At 43.1% G+C, this 22,418-nt stretch overlaps 1 protein-coding gene across 1 annotated transcript in view; it reads left to right on the forward strand.

Moving 5' to 3' along the window:
• Window positions 1-22,418, forward strand: part of LOC111196798 (serine-rich adhesin for platelets) — a 113,790-nt gene that overhangs the window by 42,994 nt on the left and 48,378 nt on the right. Inside the window, exons 5-12 of the mRNA XM_049481703.1 lie at window positions 983-1,044; window positions 4,038-4,138; window positions 4,244-4,316; window positions 7,290-7,444; window positions 8,995-9,116; window positions 9,647-9,708; window positions 12,702-12,802; window positions 12,908-12,980. Coding sequence (XP_049337660.1) covers window positions 983-1,044; window positions 4,038-4,138; window positions 4,244-4,316; window positions 7,290-7,444; window positions 8,995-9,116; window positions 9,647-9,708; window positions 12,702-12,802; window positions 12,908-12,980 — 749 coding nt within the window. The remainder of the gene's footprint in view (window positions 1-982; window positions 1,045-4,037; window positions 4,139-4,243; window positions 4,317-7,289; window positions 7,445-8,994; window positions 9,117-9,646; window positions 9,709-12,701; window positions 12,803-12,907; window positions 12,981-22,418) is intronic.

The raw sequence follows: 22,418 nt of genomic DNA on the forward strand, positions 1-22,418 counted from the left end.
ACATTGATATTTATATCTGTTTATTCTTCATTCTTCAGAAACCATTAATATGTTTTATTGTTCCTCCAGATCTGGTGCTGCAGTGGTTTCTGCCAAGCTGGTGTTCAATTCCTCCTCTACCGTCCCCAGTGAGAGTTCGGTCCTCAATGCTACCACAACTCTGCTCAACTCTCGACTCTCAAACCTCAACCATTCTACTAACGTGCTGAACATCGGCTATCAGAGTACGTTTACCTCTCAGCTACTGGGAGTGTTCTGATCAGAGTCGATGAGAAATTCCAGATTGAATCTGTTATTTGATCACTAAATGATGTTTGATTTGTTCCTCAGAAATTTCAGACTCCTCCTATGCAGTCATCTTCACATTCAGCCTCAGTAATATCAGCATGCCAGAGAGCGCTGACCTCAGGAACAGCACCTACACCCAAGTGCAGAACTCCATCAACACAGCGGTGAGTCTACATTAATCAACGGATTCTTCCAATCAGAACAACTTCTGTACGAGTTGTGGGTAGAAACAGGTCAGTTCAAGATGGTGATGACTTTCTTTTCTTGGGGTGGAGAAGATCCATTCCAACGCTCTAACCACGATATTGAGTCTCCATAAGCCCCATGTGGAACTTCAGAGGGACGGCAGTGAGCCCACCTCCCTTATAGTCCTGTTATAGTCCAATTGGTAGACATGTTCACTCCAGATCACTGAATAAATGAGGACATCATCCAGATACACAGTGTTCTATTCATGATGAGGCTGCAGGATGATGTCCATCAGTTTGTTTAAGGTGGGCGGAGCTCCAGGACACATTAAAGCAAGGTTCATTTATTGCGACAGCCCAGTATTGCTGCTGTCACATGACGTCTCCACTGGTGGAGTTTGCTCAGGGCAGACAGGAAATAAACTCACAACATTACCTGAGTAAATGTAATTAGTACTAAAATTACTTAAATTACTAAACCTTAATATCTTTATTTCTGTTTCCAGCTGAACACACTGCTAAATCAACCTGGTGCAGATCTTTTTGAATCCCAGAGCTCAGTCTTCACGTAAGTTCTCCAAACATCTGACCTTTGACCTAAGTTATTTTATCTTTAGATGTCATTGTTCTGTAAATAGAATTGCAATTATAATCCCCTAATGTCTCTAAACAGAAGCTCAGCCAATCAGATTGAAGGCAACATGGAGTACCTCTTCCAAGATGGAGACACCAAAGTACCCATCAGCTTCTTCAATGAGCTCAAGACACAGATTGGTAATTAAAGACACAATATGCTGTATTTCAGCTGTCCTCTTACTATTGGTTCAGATTTTGATCAGGTTTAATATAATCTGTTTCTCTAATTCTGTTATTTTGTAGCTTCAACAACAACGGTTTCTCCAACGACTACAAACAGTCTGATGGTGACTTCCACAGCGACGCCTTCCACAATGTATGTTTAATTTCTAACATTGATATTTATATCTGTTTATTCTTCATTCTTCAGAAACCATTAATATGTTTTATTGTTCCTCCAGATCTGGTGCTGCAGTGGTTTCTGCCAGGCTGGTGTTCAATTCCTCCTCTACCATCCCCAGTGAGAGTTCGGTCCTCAATGCTACCACAACTCTGCTCAACTCTCGACTCTCAAACCTCAACCATTCTACTAACGTGCTGAACATCAGCTATCAGAGTACGTTTAACTCTCAGCTACTGGGAATGTTCTGATCAGAGTCGATGAGAAATTCCAGATTGAATCTGTTATTTGATCACTAAATGATGTTTGATTTGTTCCTCAGAAATTTCAGACACCTCCTATGCAGTCATCTTCACATTAAGCCTCAGTAATATCAGCATTCCAGAGAGTGCTGACCTCAGGAACAGCACCTACACCCAAGTGCAGAACTCCATCAACACAGCGGTGAGTCTACATTAATCAACGGATTCTTCCAATCAGAACAACTTCTGTACGAGTTGTGGGTAGAAACAGGTCAGTTCAAGATGGTGATGACTTTCTTTTCTTGGGGTGGAGAAGATCCTCTCCAATGCTCTAACCACGATATTGAGTCTCCATAAGCCCCATGTGGAACTTCAGAGGGACGGCAGTGAGCCCACCTCCCTTATAGTCCTGTTATAGTCCAATTGGTAGACATGTTCACTCCAGATCACTGAATAAATGAGGACATCATCCAGACACGCAGTGTTCTATTCATGATGAGGCTGCAGGATGATGTCCATCAGTTTGTTTAAGGTGGGCGGAGCTCCAGGACACATGATAGGAAGGTTCATTTATTGCTACAATCCAGTATTGCTGCTGCCACATGACGTCTCCACTGGTGGAGTTTGCTCAGGGCAGACAGGAAATAAACTCACAACATTACCTGAGTAAATGTAATTAGTACTAAAATTACTTAAATTACTAAACCTTAATATCATTGTTTCTGTTTCCAGCTGAACACACTGCTAAATCAACCTGGTGCAGATCTTTTTGAACCCCAGAGCTCAGTCTTCACGTAAGTTCTCCATAGATCTGACCTTTGACCTACGTTATTTTATCTTTAGATGTCATTGTTCTGTAAATAGAATTGCAATTATAATCCCCTAATGTCTCTAAACAGAAGCTCAGCCAATCAGATTGAAGGCAACATGGAGTACCTCTTCCAAGATGGAGACACCAAAGTACCCATCAGCTTCTTCAATGAGCTCAAGACACAGATTGGTAATTAAAAACACAATATGCTGTATTTCAGCTGTCCTCTTACTATTTGTTCAGATTTTGATCAGGTTTAATATAATCTGTTTCTCTAATTCTGTTATTTTGTAGCTTCAACAACAACGGTTTCTCCAATGACTACAACCAGTCTGATGGTGACTTCCACAGCGACGCCTTCCACAATGTATGTTTAGTTTCTAACATTGATATTTATATCTGTTTATTTTTCATTCTTCAGAAACCATTAATATGTTTTATTGTTCCTCCAGATCTGGTGCTGCAGTGGTTTCTGCCAGGCTGGTGTTCAATTCCTCCTCTACCGTCCCCAGTGAGAGTTCGGTCCTCAATGCTACCACAACTCTGCTCAACTCTCGACTCTCAAACCTCAACCATTCTACTAACGTGCTGAACATCGGCTATCAGAGTATGTTTACCTCTCAGCTACTGGGAGTGTTCTGATCAGAGTCGATGAGAAATTCCAGATTGAATCTGTTATTTGATCACTAAATGATGTTTGATTTGTTCCTCAGAAATTTCAGACTCCTCCTATGCAGTCATCTTCACATTCAGCCTCAGTAATATCAGCATGCCAGAGAGCGCTGACCTCAGGAACAGCACCTACACCCAAGTGCAGAACTCCATCAACACAGCGGTGAGTCTACATTAATCAACAGATTCTTCCAATCAAAACAACTTATGTACGAGTTGTGGGTAGAAACCGGTCAGTTCAAGATGGTGATGACTTTCTTTTCTTGGGGTGGAGAAGATCCTCTCCAATGCTCTAACCACGATCTTGAGTCTCCATAAGCCCCATGTGGAACTTCAGAGGGACGGCAGTGAGCCCACCTCCCTTATAGTCCTGTTATAGTCCAATTGGTAGACATGTTCACTCCAGATCACTGAATAAATGAGGACATCATCCAGATACACAGTGTTCTATTCATGATGAGGCTGCAGGATGATGTCCATCAGTTTGTTAAAGGTGGGCGGAGCTCCAGGACACATGATAGGAAGGTTCATTTATTGCTACAATCCAGTATTGCTGCTGCCACATGACGTCTCCACTGGTGGAGTTTGCTCAGGGCAGACAGGAAATAAACTCACAACATTACCTGAGTAAATGTAATTAGTACTAAAATTACTTAAATTACTAAACCTTAATATCATTGTTTCTGTTTCCAGCTGAACACACTGCTAAATCAACCTGGTGCAGATCTTTTTGAACCCCAGAGCTCAGTCTTCACGTAAGTTCTCCATAGATCTGACCTTTGACCTATGTTATTTTATCTTTAGATGTCATTGTTCTGTAAATAGAATTGCAATTATAATCCCCTAATGTCTCTAAACAGAAGCTCAGCCAATCAGATTGAAGGCAACATGGAGTACCTCTTCCAAGATGGAGACACCAAAGTACCCATCAGCTTCTTCAATGAGCTCAAGACACAGATTGGTAATTAAAAACACAATATGCTGTATTTCAGCTGTCCTCTTACTATTGGTTCTGATTTTGATCAGGTTTAATATAATCTGTTTCTCTAATTCTGTTATTTTGTAGCTTCAACAACAACGGTTTCTCCAATGACTACAACCAGTCTGATGGTGACTTCCACAGCGACGCCTTCCACAATGTATGTTTAGTTTCTAACATTGATATTTATATCTGTTTATTTTTCATTCTTCAGAAACCATTAATATGTTTTATTGTTCCTCCAGATCTGGTGCTGCAGTGGTTTCTGCCAGGCTGGTGTTCAATTCCTCCTCTACCGTCCCCAGTGAGAGTTCGGTCCTCAATGCTACCACAACTCTGCTCAACTCTCGACTCTCAAACCTCAACCATTCTACTAACGTGCTGAACATCAGCTATCAGAGTACGTTTACCTCTCAGCTACTGGGAATATTCTGATCAGAGTCGATGAGAAATTCCAGATTGAATCTGTTATTTGATCACTAAATGATGTTTGATTTGTTCCTCAGAAATTTCAGACTCCTCCTATGCAGTCATCTTCACATTCAGCCTCAGTAATATCAGCATGCCAGAGAGCGCTGACCTCAGGAACAGCACCTACACCCAAGTGCAGAACTCCATCAACACAGCGGTGAGTCTACATTAATCAACAGATTCTTCCAATCAGAACAACTTCTGTACGAGTTGTGGGTAGAAACAGGTCAGTTCAAGATGGGGATGACTTTCTTTTCTTGGGGTGGAGAAGATCCTCTCCAATGCTGTACCCATGATATTGAGTCTCCATAAGCCCCATGTGGAACTTCAGAGGGACGGCAGTGAGCCCACCTCCCTTATAGTCCTGTTATAGTCCAATTGGTAGACATGTTCACTCCAGATCACTGAATAAATGAGGACATCATCCAGATACACAGTGGTCTATTCATGATGAGGCTGCAGGATGATGTCCATCAGTTTGTTTAAGGTGGGCGGAGCTCCAGGACACATTAAAGGAAGGTTCATTTATTGCGACAGCCCAGTATTGCTGCCGTCACATGACGTCTCCACTGGTGGAGTTTGCTCAGGGCAGACAAGAAATAAACTCACAACATTACCTGAGTAAATGTAATTAGTCCTAAAATTACTTAAATTACTAAACCTAAATATCGTTATTTCTGTTTCCAGCTGAACACACTGCTAAATCAACCTGGTGCAGATGTTTTTGAACCCCAGAGCTCAGTCTTCACGTAAGTTCTCCATACATCTGACCTTTGACCTACGTTATTTATTCTTTAGATGTCATTGTTCTGTAAATAGAATTACAATTATAATCCCCTAATTTCTCTAAACAGAAGCTCAGCCAATCAGATTGAAGGCAACATGGAGTACTTCTTCCAAGATGGAGACACCAAAGTACCCATCAGCTTCTTCAATGAGCTCAAGACACAGATTGGTAATTAAAGACACAATATGCTGTATTTCAGCTGTCCTCTTACTATTGGTTCTGATTTTGATCAGGTTTAATATGATCTGTTTCTCTAATTCTGTTATTTTGTAGCTTCAACAACAACGGTTTCTCCAACGACTACAACCAGTCTGATGGTGACTTCCACAGCGACGCCTTCCACAATGTATGTTTAGTTTCTAACATTGATATTTATATCTGTTTATTCTTCATTCTTCAGAAACCATTAATATGTTTTATTGTTCCTCCAGATCTGGTGCTGCAGTGGTTTCTGCCAGGCTGGTGTTCAATTCCTCCTCTACCGTCCCCAGTGAGAGTTCGGTCCTCAATGCTACCACAACTCTGCTCAACTCTCGACTCTCAAACCTCAACCATTCTACTAACGTGCTGAACATCGGCTATCAGAGTATGTTTACCTCTCAGCTACTGGGAGTGTTCTGATCAGAGTCGATGAGAAATTCCAGATTGAATCTGTTATTTGATCACTAAATGATGTTTGATTTGTTCCTCAGAAATTTCAGACTCCTCCTATGCAGTCATCTTCACATTCAGCCTCAGTAATATCAGCATGCCAGAGAGTGCTGACCTCAGGAACAGCACCTACACCCAAGTGCAGAACTCCATCAACACAGCGGTGAGTCTACATTAATCAACGGATTCTTCCAATCAGAACAACTTCTGTACGAGTTGTGGGTAGAAACCTGTCAGTTCAAGATGGTGATGACTTTCTTTTCGTGGGGTGGAGAAGATCCTCTCCAATGCTCTAACCACGATCTTGAGTCTCCATAAGCCCCATGTGGAACTTCAGAGGGACGGCAGTGAGCCCACCTCCCTTATAGTCCTGTTATAGTCCAATTGGTAGACATGTTCACTCCAGATCACTGAATAAATGAGGACATCATCCAGATACACAGTGTTCTATTCATGATGAGGCTGCAGGATGATGTCCATCAGTTTGTTAAAGGTGGGCGGAGCTCCAGGACACATGATAGGAAGGTTCATTTATTGCTACAATCCAGTATTGCTGCTGCCACATGACGTCTCCACTGGTGGAGTTTGCTCAGGGCAGACAGGAAATAAACTCACAACATTACCTGAGTAAATGTAATTAGTACTAAAATTACTTAAATTACTAAACCTTAATATCATTGTTTCTGTTTCCAGCTGAACACACTGCTAAATCAACCTGGTGCAGATCTTTTTGAACCCCAGAGCTCAGTCTTCACGTAAGTTCTCCATAGATCTGACCTTTGACCTACGTTATTTTATCTTTAGATGTCATTGTTCTGTAAATAGAATTGCAATTATAATCCCCTAATGTCTCTAAACAGAAGCTCAGCCAATCAGATTGAAGGCAACATGGAGTACCTCTTCCAAGATGGAGACACCAAAGTACCCATCAGCTTCTTCAATGAGCTCAAGACACAGATTGGTAATTAAAAACACAATATACTGTATTTCAGCTGTCCTCTTACTATTGGTTCAGATTTTGATCAGGTTTAATATAATCTGTTTCTCTAATTCTGTTATTTTGTAGCTTCAACAACAACGGTTTCTCCAACGACTACAACCAGTCTGATGGTGACTTCCACAGCGACGCCTTCCACAATGTATGTTTAGTTTCTAACATTGATATTTATATCTGTTTATTTTTCATTCTTCAGAAACCATTAATATGTTTTATTGTTCCTCCAGATCTGGTGCTGCAGTGGTTTCTGCCAAGCTGGTGTTCAATTCCTCCTCTACCGTCCCCAGTGAGAGTTCGGTCCTCAATGCTACCACAACTCTGCTCAACTCTCGACTCTCAAACCTCAACCATTCTACTAACGTGCTGAACATCAGCTATCAGAGTACGTTTACCTCTCAGCTACTGGGAGTGTTCTGATCAGAGTCGATGAGAAATTCCAGATTGAATCTGTTATTTGATCACTAAATGATGTTTGATTTGTTCCTCAGAAATTTCAGACTCCTCCTATGCAGTCATCTTCACATTCAGCCTCAGTAATATCAGCATGCCAGAGAGCGCTGACCTCAGGAACAGCACCTACACCCAAGTGCAGAACTCCATCAACACAGCGGTGAGTCTACATTAATCAACAGATTCTTCCAATCAGAACAACTTCTGTACGAGTTGTGGGTAGAAACAGGTCAGTTCAAGATGGGGATGACTTTCTTTTCTTGGGGTGGAGAAGATCCTCTCCAATGCTGTACCCATGATATTGAGTCTCCATAAGCCCCATGTGGAACTTCAGAGGGACGGCAGTGAGCCCACCTCCCTTATAGTCCTGTTATAGTCCAATTGGTAGACATGTTCACTCCAGATCACTGAATAAATGAGGACATCATCCAGATACACAGTGGTCTATTCATGATGAGGCTGCAGGATGATGTCCATCAGTTTGTTTAAGGTGGGCGGAGCTCCAGGACACATTAAAGGAAGGTTCATTTATTGCGACAGCCCAGTATTGCTGCCGTCACATGACGTCTCCACTGGTGGAGTTTGCTCAGGGCAGACAAGAAATAAACTCACAACATTACCTGAGTAAATGTAATTAGTCCTAAAATTACTTAAATTACTAAACCTAAATATCGTTATTTCTGTTTCCAGCTGAACACACTGCTAAATCAACCTGGTGCAGATGTTTTTGAACCCCAGAGCTCAGTCTTCACGTAAGTTCTCCATACATCTGACCTTTGACCTACGTTATTTATTCTTTAGATGTCATTGTTCTGTAAATAGAATTACAATTATAATCCCCTAATTTCTCTAAACAGAAGCTCAGCCAATCAGATTGAAGGCAACATGGAGTACTTCTTCCAAGATGGAGACACCAAAGTACCCATCAGCTTCTTCAATGAGCTCAAGACACAGATTGGTAATTAAAGACACAAAATGCTGTATTTCAGCTGTCCTCTTACTATTGGTTCTGATTTTGATCAGGTTTAATATGATCTGTTTCTCTAATTCTGTTATTTTGTAGCTTCAACAACAACGGTTTCTCCAACGACTACAACCAGTCTGATGGTGACTTCCACAGCGACGCCTTCCACAATGTATGTTTAGTTTCTAACATTGATATTTATATCTGTTTATTCTTCATTCTTCAGAAACCATTAATATGTTTTATTGTTCCTCCAGATCTGGTGCTGCAGTGGTTTCTGCCAGGCTGGTGTTCAATTCCTCCTCTACCGTCCCCAGTGAGAGTTCGGTCCTCAATGCTACCACAACTCTGCTCAACTCTCGACTCTCAAACCTCAACCATTCTACTAACGTGCTGAACATCGGCTATCAGAGTATGTTTACCTCTCAGCTACTGGGAGTGTTCTGATCAGAGTCGATGAGAAATTCCAGATTGAATCTGTTATTTGATCACTAAATGATGTTTGATTTGTTCCTCAGAAATTTCAGACTCCTCCTATGCAGTCATCTTCACATTCAGCCTCAGTAATATCAGCATGCCAGAGAGTGCTGACCTCAGGAACAGCACCTACACCCAAGTGCAGAACTCCATCAACACAGCGGTGAGTCTACATTAATCAACGGATTCTTCCAATCAGAAAAACTTATGTACGAGTTGTGGGTAGAAACAGGTCAGTTCAAGATGGTGATGACTTTCTTTTCTTGGGGTGGAGAAGATCCTCTCCAACGCTCTAACCACGATATTGAGTCTCCATAAGCCCCATGTGGAACTTCAGAGGGACGGCAGTGAGCCCACCTCCCTTATAGTCCTGTTATAGTCCAATTGGTAGACATGTTCACTCCAGATCACTGAATAAATGAGGACATCATCCAGATACACAGTGTTCTATTCATGATGAGGCTGCAGGATGATGTCCATCAGTTTGTTAAAGGTGGGCGGAGCTCCAGGACACATGATAGGAAGGTTCATTTATTGCTACAATCCAGTATTGCTGCTGCCACATGACGTCTCCACTGGTGGAGTTTGCTCAGGGCAGACAGGAAATAAACTCACAACATTACCTGAGTAAATGTAATTAGTACTAAAATTACTTAAATTACTAAACCTTAATATCATTGTTTCTGTTTCCAGCTGAACACACTGCTAAATCAACCTGGTGCAGATCTTTTTGAACCCCAGAGCTCAGTCTTCACGTAAGTTCTCCATAGATCTGACCTTTGACCTACGTTATTTTATCTTTAGATGTCATTGTTCTGTAAATAGAATTGCAATTATAATCCCCTAATGTCTCTAAACAGAAGCTCAGCCAATCAGATTGAAGGCAACATGGAGTACCTCTTCCAAGATGGAGACACCAAAGTACCCATCAGCTTCTTCAATGAGCTCAAGACACAGATTGGTAATTAAAAACACAATATACTGTATTTCAGCTGTCCTCTTACTATTGGTTCAGATTTTGATCAGGTTTAATATAATCTGTTTCTCTAATTCTGTTATTTTGTAGCTTCAACAACAACGGTTTCTCCAACGACTACAACCAGTCTGATGGTGACTTCCACAGCGACGCCTTCCACAATGTATGTTTAGTTTCTAACATTGATATTTATATCTGTTTATTTTTCATTCTTCAGAAACCATTAATATGTTTTATTGTTCCTCCAGATCTGGTGCTGCAGTGGTTTCTGCCAAGCTGGTGTTCAATTCCTCCTCTACCGTCCCCAGTGAGAGTTCGGTCCTCAATGCTACCACAACTCTGCTCAACTCTCGACTCTCAAACCTCAACCATTCTACTAACGTACTGAACATCAGCTATCAGAGTATGTTTACCTCTCAGCTACTGGGAGTGTTCTGATCAGAGTCGATGAGAAATTCCAGATTGAATCTGTTATTTGATCACTAAATGATGTTTGATTTGTTTCTCAGAAATTTCAGACTCCTCCTATGCAGTCATCTTCACATTCAGCTTCAGTAATATCAGCATGCCAGAGAGCGCTGACCTCAGGAACAGCACCTACACCCAAGTGCAGAACTCCATCAACACAGCGGTGAGTCTACATTAATCAACAGATTCTTCCAATCAGAACAACTTCTGTACGAGTTGTGGGTAGAAACCGGTCAGTTCAAGATGGGGATGACTTTCTTTTCTTGGGGTGGAGAAGATCCTCTCCAATGCTGTACCCATGATATTGAGTCTCCATAAGCCCCATGTGGAACTTCAGAGGGACGGCAGTGAGCCCACCTCCCTTATAGTCCTGTTATAGTCCAATTGGTAGACATGTTCACTCCAGATCACTGAATAAATGAGGACATCATCCAGATACACAGTGGTCTATTCATGATGAGGCTGCAGGATGATGTCCATCAGTTTGTTTAAGGTGGGCGGAGCTCCAGGACACATTAAAGGAAGGTTCATTTATTGCGACAGCCCAGTATTGCTGCTGTCACATGATGTCTCCACTGGTGGAGTTTGCTCAGGGCAGACAAGAAATAAACTCACAACATTACCTGAGTAAATGTAATTAGTCCTAAAATTACTTAAATTACTAAACCTTAATATCGTTATTTCTGTTTCCAGCTGAACACACTGCTAAATCAACCTGGTGCAGATGTTTTTGAACCCCAGAGCTCAGTCTTCACGTAAGTTCTCCATACATCTGACCTTTGACCTACGTTATTTATTCTTTAGATGTCATTGTTCTGTAAATAGAATTACAATTATAATCCCCTAATTTCTCTAAACAGAAGCTCAGCCAATCAGATTGAAGGCAACATGGAGTACTTCTTCCAAGATGGAGACACCAAAGTACCCATCAGCTTCTTCAATGAGCTCAAGACACAGATTGGTAATTAAAGACACAATATGCTGTATTTCAGCTGTCCTCTTACTATTGGTTCTGATTTTGATCAGGTTTAATATGATCTGTTTCTCTAATTCTGTTATTTTGTAGCTTCAACAACAACGGTTTCTCCAACGACTACAACCAGTCTGATGGTGACTTCCACAGCGACGCCTTCCACAATGTATGTTTAGTTTCTAACATTGATATTTATATCTGTTTATTCTTCATTCTTCAGAAACCATTAATATGTTTTATTGTTCCTCCAGATCTGGTGCTGCAGTGGTTTCTGCCAGGCTGGTGTTCAATTCCTCCTCTACCGTCCCCAGTGAGAGTTCGGTCCTCAATGCTACCACAACTCTGCTCAACTCTCGACTCTCAAACCTCAACCATTCTACTAACGTGCTGAACATCGGCTATCAGAGTATGTTTACCTCTCAGCTACTGGGAGTGTTCTGATCAGAGTCGATGAGAAATTCCAGATTGAATCTGTTATTTGATCACTAAATGATGTTTGATTTGTTCCTCAGAAATTTCAGACTCCTCCTATGCAGTCATCTTCACATTCAGCCTCAGTAATATCAGCATGCCAGAGAGCGCTGACCTCAGGAACAGCACCTACACCCAAGTGCAGAACTCCATCAACACAGCGGTGAGTCTACATTAATCAACGGATTCTTCCAATCAGAACAACTTCTGTACGAGTTGTGGGTAGAAACCGGTCAGTTCAAGATGGTGATGACTTTCTTTTCTTGGGGTGGAGAAGATCCTCTCCAATGCTCTAACCACGATCTTGAGTCTCCATAAGCCCCATGTGGAACTTCAGAGGGACGGCAGTGAGCCCACCTCCCTTATAGTCCTGTTATAGTCCAATTGGTAGACATGTTCACTCCAGATCACTGAATAAATGAGGACATCATCCAGATACACAGTGTTCTATTCATGATGAGGCTGCAGGATGATGTCCATCAGTTTGTTAAAGGTGGGCGGAGCTCCAGGACACATTAAAGGAAGGTTCATTTATTGCGACAGCCCAGTATTGCTGCTGTCACATGACGTCTCCACTGGTGGAGTTTGCTCAGGGCAGACAAGAAATAAACTCACAACATTACCTGAGTAAATGTAATTAGTCCTAAAATTACTTAAATTACTAAACCTAAATATCGTTATTTCTGTTTCCAGCTGAACACACTGCTAAATCAACCTGGTGCAGATCTTTTTGAACCCCAGAGCTCAGTCTTCACGTAAGTTCTCCAAACATCTGACCTTTGACCTACGTTATTTATTCTTTAGATGTCATTGTTCTGTAAATAGAATTACAATTATAATCCCCTAATTTCTCTAAACAGAAGCTCAGCAAATCAGATTGAAGGCAACATGGAGTACTTCTTCCAAGATGGAGACACCAAAGTACCCATCAGCTTCTTCAATGAGCTCAAGACACAGATTGGTAATTAAAGACACAATATGCTGTATTTCAGCTGTCCTCTTACTATTGGTTCTGATTTTGATCAGGTTTAATATGATCTGTTTCTCTAATTCTGTTATTTTGTAGCTTCAACAACAACGGTTTCTCCAATTACTACAACCAGTCTGATGTTGACTTCCACAGCGACGCCTTCCACAATGTATGTTTAATTTCTAACATTGACATTTATATCTGTTTATTCTTCATTCTTCAGAAACCATTAATATGTTTTATTGTTCCTCCAGATCTGGTGCTGCAGTGGTTTCTGCCAGGCTGGTGTTCAATTCCTCCTCTACCGTCCCCAGTGAGAGTTCGGTCCTCAATGCTACCACAACTCTGCTCAACTCTCGACTCTCAAACCTCAACCATTCTACTAACGTGCTGAACATCAGCTATCAGAGTATGTTTACCTCTCAGCTACTGGGAATATTCTGATCAGAGTCGATGAGAAATTCCAGATTGAATCTGTTATTTGATCACTAAATGATGTTTGATTTGTTCCTCAGAAATTTCAGACTCCTCCTATGCAGTCATCTTCACATTCAGCCTCAGTAATATCAGCATGCCAGAGAGCGCTGACCTCAGGAACAGCACCTACACCCAAGTGCAGAACTCCATCAACACAGCGGTGAGTCTACATTAATCAACGGATTCTTCCAATCAGAACAACTTCTGTACGAGTTGTGGGTAGAAACAGGTCAGTTCAAGATGGGGATGACTTTCTTTTCTTGGGGTGGAGAAGATCCTCTCCAATGCTCTAACCACGATATTGAGTCTCCATAAGCCCCATGTGGAACTTCAGAGGGACGGCAGTGAGCCCACCTCCCTTATAGTCCTGTTATAGTCCAATTGGTAGACATGTTCACTCCAGATCACTGAATAAATGAGGACATCATCCAGATACACAGTGTTCTATTCATGATGAGGCTGCAGGATGATGTCCATCAGTTTGTTAAAGGTGGGCGGAGCTCCAGGACACATGAAAGGAAGGGTCGTTCATTGCTACAACCCAGTATTGCTGCTGTCACATGACGTCTCCACTGGTGCAGTTTGCTCAGGGCGACAGGAAATAAACTCACAACATTACCTGAGTAAATGTAATTAGTACTAAAATTACTTAAATTACTAAACTTTAATATCGTTGTTTCTGTTTCCAGCTGAACACACTGCTAAATCAACCTGGTGCAGATCTTTTTGAACCCCAGAGCTCAGTCTTCACGTAAGTTCTCCATAGATCTGACCTTTGACCTACATTATTTTTTCTTTAGAGGTCATTGTTCTGTAAATAGAATTACAATTATAATCCCTTAATGTCTCTAAACAGAAGCTCAGCCAATCAGATTGAAGGCAACATGGAGTACCTCTTCCAAGATGGAGACACCAAAGTACCCATCAGCTTCTTCAATGAGCTCAAGACACAGATTGGTAATTAAAAACACAATATACTGTATTTCAGCTGTCCTCTTACTATTGGTTCAGATTTTGATCAGGTTTAATATAATCTGTTTCTCTAATTCTGTTATTTTGTAGCTTCAACAACAACGGTTCTTCCAACTACACAGAGCACATCTACAACTACATCTACAACTACACAGAGCACAACTACAACTACATCTACAACTACACAGAGCACATCAGCTCCATCTGTGTAAGTGCATCAATTAGACTGGGATTTTAAGCATATTTTGTATCTTGTATTTTAATTTAGCTTATTCCTTTATAGTTTGAAAATTGTAGGACATTGCATAAATGTCCAAATGTCTCTTTTGCATATAGTGTTAAACTTTTATCTCACTTTTTGTCATGTTTCAGAATGGGCAGCATATTGATTTATATTAGACTGGTCTTCAAAAACGTGACCATTCTTCCCACCGAGGCGGACATCCTTAACGCTGCCAATTCCCTCCTGAACTCCAGCGTACGACTGAACCGAGTAACCCGAGCCGTAAAACTGGCCGAACCAGTGAGCATCCAGAACGTCACCTTTCAGAGTGAGTAGGGTTTCTTTTAATTTTCAGATGTTATATGAGGACGTTACAGCCTGGTCTAGGAGCTGTAAGATAACATTCCAGTTGGAATTAATTCTGCAATTTTTTTCAGAAACGAGCATCAACTCCTACAGAATTAGCTTTGGATTTAAAATCAGCAACGTGAGCATCTATAAGGACATTCAGCTGCAGAGTGGAACATACGATGTGATCCAAAGCACTATTAACGGCCTGGTGAGTGTGAAACAGTCTGATAGTGGTTAGAGCGCTGGTCTTGGCACAGCTCTGCTCATGATGTTGGATTCTCTGTGCAATAACTCCCACTACAACTCAGCAAGGAGTTTAATGAGGAGAAACAGCACGGGCCTGAATATATAAAGTTGCAGTGTACCTTACTTTTACGACTGTTTCCTCAATTAAAACAATATCTTTATACTTTTTTTAGCTGAACACAATTCTGAATGACCCAAGCGCTCCTCCATTTGTCTTTCAACGAGCAAACTTCACGTAAGTTATCGTTTCTTAAATTCAATCCATCAGCAAATGGAACCTGTGAGATTTTTACTGGTATTGTAAAATGATAAAAATTTAATGTGTTCATTTTCTCTTCAGGCTTAATGATACAGTGATTCAGGCTGATGCAGAATACGTCTTTGTGGAGGGAGACATCAAAACACCAAGCAAGTTTCTGACTGAAATACTGAAAGTTAGCGGCTTAGGTTCAGGAGCGTTCCCAGGATGGGCGCTGGCCATCATCATCCCCTGCGGGATCGCCATCATCCTCGTCCCCTGCTGGATTCTACTCTGTGTAAGTTTAAAAAAGCAGTAAAATAAAAATTTAGAATAGAATTGATACTTGCTCTTATGCTTCTCTTTTATATGAAATATTATAAATACAGAATTTTTAATATTCTGAATGTATTTCTGCAGATTTTGCTGAGTGGTTGTTGTGGGGCTGTTAGAAGACGCTGGCGAAGACGACGGTCGTACAACGTTCAGTACACAGTTAGCAACGGCCTCTTCTAATCAATAACATCCGATTACACCTCTCTTAATCCTGTTATCAGACTGAACACAGCTCCACCTATCTGAACATGTCTAATCTAAACTCTCCGGTGTAATATGGTAAATATGGTTAAAAATGTGTTCCTGCAGAATATCTCTTTAATCTCTTTTATAATCTCTATATTTACTATAGTAAGTATTATGTCTGTATAGCTGGATTTATACAGAGTATATAGGACACTTTTTTGGAAGAAGAATAGAATGTGATTAATATAGACAGAATAATTTATTATAATTTATTTATGTTTTAGTGTCATTATTTAATGGTAATTTATTATATTTAAATTAAACATTTATTTTCAAAAGGAGAGAAATGTTATGTCTGATTTCAATTTATTTATTAATTATATTTGTGCACTTTATCCACATTGTAACATTTACCCAACCTGCCGATTTTCTACTGTCAAAACTAATATCCTCTATAAGGATTTTATTTTATTAAAAGTATTATTTCATCATTAATTGTGGTGTTTTGTCATTTTCTAGCTTTTTTGACAAGTTAATCAACAACACTTTGTTAATTATTTTAGTAATTAAAAATGTATTTTAATACAGAATATCCTTTCAGCCATATATCTTATTTTTCGGGCTATAAGGCGCACTTAAAATACTTATTTTTTCCCAAAAATCGTCATTGCGCCTTATAATGCAGTGCGCCTTGTGTATGGATTTTGCTTGTGTTTACTGACCTCGATTTTTATGTGGTACACGGCGCTCTGTTGTGCAGAATTCCTCACCCACGCCAGAAAAAGATCCCCCTCTTGGGCTAGCGCGCGGTTACCTTTGACTGCCGTACTGCCTCTCGGCTGTGGCTCAGGGTAGCTAGTTTCCACTGTAGCTCCGTGGCCAGAACAAGGTGCCGGTAAACTTTCCTTTCCACCCGTTCTGGGGTAATAGCACAAACTGTTTCTTTTTAGCGCCCACTTCTAAGTAAAGTTAACCTCTTAACACGCGCTGGCCCACCGGCGGGCCAGAAATATTTAATATTTCATAACTGGCTGTGTTTCTGAATAGTTATGAACAGTTACAGGTTCAATATAGACATCCAATATACCATTTTAAAGCTTAGAATCTCTGCTTTTGAGCTATTTAGCCTATTTAGCGGAATATCCTTTCAGAAAATAAACATTTAGGGCGAAATATGCCTTGGTTATGATTTTAATAATTCATAACTCTCATATTTGCGTTTATCGTTCGTCCATATTTCATCGAATGCGGTCATGTCATACACCATTCGAACCGTCTGGCTCTCCGGATTCCAGAACTGTGCTTTTACTGTAGGATGTATGTTTCATGAATTAGAGCTGCGTCAGAGCGCATGTTTCCAGTAATAAAAGGCTCTCCTTTTGTCCTGGGGTAACCTCCGGTCACTGCCGCCACCCCCCGAACACACACCCGCGCTCAGCCACAGGTCCTACCTTCAAAACGCGTCCAGACTAAAGAGAATCCATCAATCCAGTCTCCTGTAATCCACAGTTATATCCAAACAGCGCTGGAAATCACTTCATCCAGAAATGAAACTTATCCAATCTTTATCTCTGTTTTAAAACCGTTTTATTCACCGAATTCGGCACAACACGCTATTATAGTCAGAAGCCTCGCGGAGTAATGCGTACTTGCTGTGCTTCAACATAATATTATGGTCTGTCGGAGCGTTGCGGCTACCGTTGTCAGGAGCCTCGCGGAGTAATACGTACTTGCTGTGCTTCAACATAATATTATGGTCTGTCGGAGCGTTGCGGCTACCGTTGTCAGGAGCGTCGCGGAGTAATACGTACTTGCTGTGCTTCAACATAATATTATGGTCTGTCGGAGCGTTGCGGCTACCGTTGTCAGGAGTGTCGCGGAGTAATACGTACTTGCTGTGCTTGTTGATTTATTGCTCAGAGATGTTGTTATTTTTCACAGATATTGTGAAGGATTTATTGCTCAGAGTTATTGTTACTGATATAAATAAAGTTTCATTTAGTGCGCCTTATAATCCAGTGCGCCTTGTGTATGGACTAACACTAAAAATAGACCGTTCACTCATCGTGCGCCTTATAATACGGTGCGCCTTATAGTCCGAAAAATACGGTACATAAAAATAAAGTCTTATTTATAGAGGAGAATGAAAAGACATGGTGATTAAATATTAAATATTTAATTATTGAGAAACCTACAGGATAACTGTCTGTATTATTCAAAAAATAATGTTTAAATGATGTTTAATGTTTAAATTGTAATTCTTTTTCAGGGGAATCAGTGTCAAATTGATAATCTGCATCTCATTCAATATAAAATCGGCCATAAGTTTAACATTCTGTCACATGAGGTGAATAAAACTGATGCTTTGGTTGCAGTGCCTCGGGTAGCGGGGTTGTGTGTTTTAGGCAGCGAGTGAACAGTCAGTTCATGAAGTTGATGTTGAAATAGAAAAAAACAGAAAAGAATCTAAAACACTTTGATTAGAACCAAACTGTGATCTTTTAGACAATTACTGTCAGAACATCGACAGAAGATCAGCAGAAGATCAGCAGAAGATCAGCAGGTGTCGTGGGGTGTTTATGGTGCGAAGTGGATAAAACCCACCAAAAAAATTTCAAGGAAAGAGAACTGGTGATTTTTTTTCACGGAATGAGACGTTCTGTCCAAATTTTTGACTGGTACTGAAACTGCTGGTTCAAGAGGTTCACGGCTTTCTTAAACTGGGTTATATTACATTTATAGAGGAAACCTGTGCAAGTAGGTAAGTAGGAGGTAGACGGAGAAGGAGGTAGAGAGGAGAGTGTAGAGGTGTGGAGGTGTGGAGGAGGTTTGGAGCAGGTGTGGAGGAGAGTGTGGAGGTAGCAGGAGGTGTGGAGGAGAGTGTGGAGGTAGGAGAGTGTGGAGGAAGGAGGAGGTGAGAAGGAGGTGTGGAGGAAAGTGTGGAGGTAGAAGTAGGTGTGCAGAAGAGTGTGGAGGTAGGAGAGTGTGGAGGAAGGAGGAGGTGAGAAGGAGGTGTGGAGGAAAGTGTGGAGGTAGAAGTAGGTGTGCAGAAGAGTGTGGAGGTAGGAGAGTGTGGAGGAAGGAGGAGGTGAGAACGGGGTGTGGAAGAGAGTGTGGAGGTAGGAGGAGGTATGTAAGACAGTTTGGAGGTAGAAGGGGTGTGGAGGAGAGTGTGGAGGTGTGGAGGAGGTTTGAAGCACGTGTGGAGGACAGTGTGGAGGTAAAAGTAGGTGTGGAGAAGAGTGTGGAGGAGAGTGTGGAGGTAGGGAGGAGATTTGGAGGTAGGAGGAGGTATGGAGGAGAGTGTATAGGTAGCAGGAGGTGTGGAGGAGAGTGTGGAGTTAGAAGAGTGTGGAGAAGAGTGTGGAGGTAGGAGGAGAGTGTGGAGAAGGAGGTGTGGAAGAAAGTGTGGAGGTAGGAGTAGGTGAGGAGGAAGTGTCGAGGAGAGTGTGGAGGTAGGAGAGTGTGGAGGATAGTGTGGAGGAATGGAGGAGATGCGGAGGTAAGAGGAGGGTGTGGAGGTAGCAGGAGGTATGGAGGAGAATGTGGAGGTAGCAGGAGGTGTGGAGGAGAGTGTGGAGGTAGGAGAAGGTGAGGAGGAGGTGTGGAGGAGAGTGTGGAGGTTTGGAGCAGGTGTGTAGGAGAGTGTGGAGGTAAAAGTAGGTGTGCAGAAGAGTGCGGAGGAGAGTGTGGAAGTATGGAGGAGAGTGCATAGGTAGCAGGAGGTGTGGAGGAGAGTGTGGAGGTAGGAGAAGGTGAGGAGGAGGTGTGGAGGAGAGTGTGGAGGTAGAAGGAGGTGTGGAGGAGAGTCTGGAGCTAGGAGGTGTGGAAGAGAGTGTGGAGGTATGAGGAGGTTAGGAGGAGGTAGAAGATGAGTAGGAGGTGTAGAGAAGTGTGTGGAGGTAGGAGTAGAGTGGAAAGGTAGGAGAAGGTGTGGAAGAGAGTGTAGAGGTAGGAGAAGGTGTGGAGGAGAGTGTGGAGGTAGTAGGAGGTGTGGAGGTAGGAGGAGGTGTGGAGAAGGTGTGGAAGAGAGTGTGAAATTAGGAGGAGAGTGTGGAGGAGAGTGTGGAGGTATGGAGGAGATTTGGAGGTAGGAGGAGGTATGGAGGAGAGTGTATAGGTAGCAGGAGGTGTGGAGGAGAGTGTGGAGTTAGAAGAGTGTGGAGGAGAGTGTGGAGGTAGGAGGAGAGTGTGGAGAAGGAGGTGTGGAAGAAAGTGTGGAGGTAGGAGTAGGTGAGGAGGAAGTGTCGAGGAGAGTGTGGAGGTAGGAGAGTGTGGAGGATAGTGTGGAGGAATGGAGGAGATGCGGAGGTAAGAGGAGGGTGTGGAGGTAGCAGGAGGTATGGAGGAGAATGTGGAGGTAGCAGGAGGTGTGGAGGAGAGTGTGGAGGTAGGAGAAGGTGAGGAGGAGGTGTGGAGGAGAGTGTGGAGGTTTGGAGCAGGTGTGTAGGAGAGTGTGGAGGTAAAAGTAGGTGTGCAGAAGAGTGCGGAGGAGAGTGTGGAAGTATGGAGGAGAGTGCATAGGTAGCAGGAGGTGTGGAGGAGAGTGTGGAGGTAGGAGAAGGTGAGGAGGAGGTGTGGAGGAGAGTGTGGAGGTAGAAGGAGGTGTGGAGGAGAGATTGGAGCTAGGAGGTGTGGAAGAGAGTGTGGAGGTATGAGGAGGTTAGGAGGAGGTAGAAGATGAGTAGGAGGTGTAGAGAAGTGTGTGGAGGTAGGAGTAGAGTGGAAAGGTAGGAGAAGGTGTGGAAGAGAGTGTAGAGGTAGGAGAAGGTGTGGAGGAGAGTGTGGAGGTAGTAGGAGGTGTGGAGGTAGGAGGAGGTGTGGAGAAGGTGTGGAAGAGAGTGTGAAATTAGGAGGAGAGTGTGGAGGAGAGTGTGGAGGTAGGAGGAGGTGAGGAGGAGATGAGTAGGAGGTGTGGAGGAGTGTGTGGAGGTAGTAGGAGGTGTGGAGGTAGGAGGAGGTATGGAGGAGAATGTGATAGAGAGTGTGGAGGTAGGAGAAGGTGAGGTGGAGGTGTCGAGGAGAGTGTGGAGGTGTGGAGGAGGTTTGGAGCAGGTGTGTAGGAGAGTGTGGAGATAAAAGTAGGTGTGCAGAAGAGTGCGGAGGAGAGTGTGGAGGTATGGAGGAGATTTGGAGGTAGGAGGAAGTATGGAGGAGAGTGCATAGGTAGCAGGAGGTGTGGAGGAGAGTGTGGAGGGAGGAGAGTGTGGAGGTAGGAGAAGGTGAGGAGGAGGTGTGGAGGAGAGTGTGGAAATAGGAGGAGGTGTGGTGGAGAGTCTGGAGCTAGGAGGTGTGGAAGAGAGTGTGGAGGTATGAGTAGAGTGATTAGGAGATGAGTAGGAGGTGTAGAGAAGTGTGTGGAGGTAGGAGGAGGTGTGGAGTAGAGTGGGAAGGTAGGAGAAGGTGTGGAAGAGAGTGTAGAGGTAGGAGGAGGTGTGGAGGAGAGTGTGGAGGTAGTAGGAGGTGTGGAGGTAGGAGGAGGTGTGGAGAAGGTGTGGAAGAGAGTGTGGAGTTAGGAGGAGAGTGTGGAGGAGAGTGTGGAGGTATGAGGAGTTGTGAAGGTGTGGAAGAGAGTGTGGAGGTAGGAGGGGGTGAGAAGGAGATGAGTAGTAGGTGTGGAGGTAGGAGGAGGTGTAAACGGGAGTATGCAGGTAGGAGGAGGTGTGGAGGAGAGTGTGGAGGTAGCAGGAGGTGAGGAGGAGTTGTGATAGGAGGAGGTGTGGAGAAGGTGTGGAAGAGATTGTGGAGGTAGGAGGAGGTGAGGAGTTAGGAGGAGATGAGTAGGGGGTGGAGGAGGGAGGTAGAGTGTGTGGAGGTAGGAGGTGTGGAGGAGAGTGTGGAGGTGAGGAGGAGCTGTGGAAGAGTGTGTGGCGGTAAGAAGAGAGTGTAGAGGAGAGTGTGGAGATAGGAGGAAGTATGGAGGAGAGTGTGGAGGTAGCAGGAGGTGAGGAGGATGTGTGGAGAAGGTGTGGAAGAGAGTGTGGAGGCAGGATGAGAGTGTGGAGGTAGAAGGAGGTATGGAGGAGAGTGTGGAGGTAGAAGGAGGTGTGGAAGAGAGTGTGGAGGTAGAAGGAGGTAGAAGGAGATGAGTAGGAGGTGTTGATGTAGTAGGTGTGGAGGTAGGAGGAGGTGAGGAGGAGTTGTGGCAGAGAGTGTGGAGTTAGAAGGAGGTGTGGAGAAGGTGTGGAAGAGAGTGTGGAGGTAGGATGAGAGTGTGGAGGAGGGTGTAGATGTATGAGGAGGTGTAGAGAAGGTGTGGAAGAGAGTGTGGAGGTAGGATGAGAGTGTAGAGGAAAGTGTGGAGGTAGGAGGGGTGAGGAGGAGATGAGTAGGAGGTGTGGAGGAGTATGTGGAGGTAGGAGGAGAGTTCGGAGGTAGGAGGAGGTGAGGAGGAGTTGTGGAGGTAGGAGGAGGTGTGGATATAGGACGAGGTGTGGAGAAGGTGTTGAAGAGAGTGTGGAGGTAGGAGGAGGTGAGGAGTTAGAAGGAGATGAGTAGGGGGTGAGGAGGATTGTGTGGAGGTGTGGAGGAGAGTGTGGAGTTGGGAGGAGGTGTGGAGGAGAGTGTGGAGTTACGAG

This window comes from Astyanax mexicanus, chromosome 7, assembly GCF_023375975.1.
Source record: "Astyanax mexicanus isolate ESR-SI-001 chromosome 7, AstMex3_surface, whole genome shotgun sequence".
NCBI lineage: Eukaryota > Metazoa > Chordata > Actinopteri > Characiformes > Acestrorhamphidae > Astyanax > Astyanax mexicanus.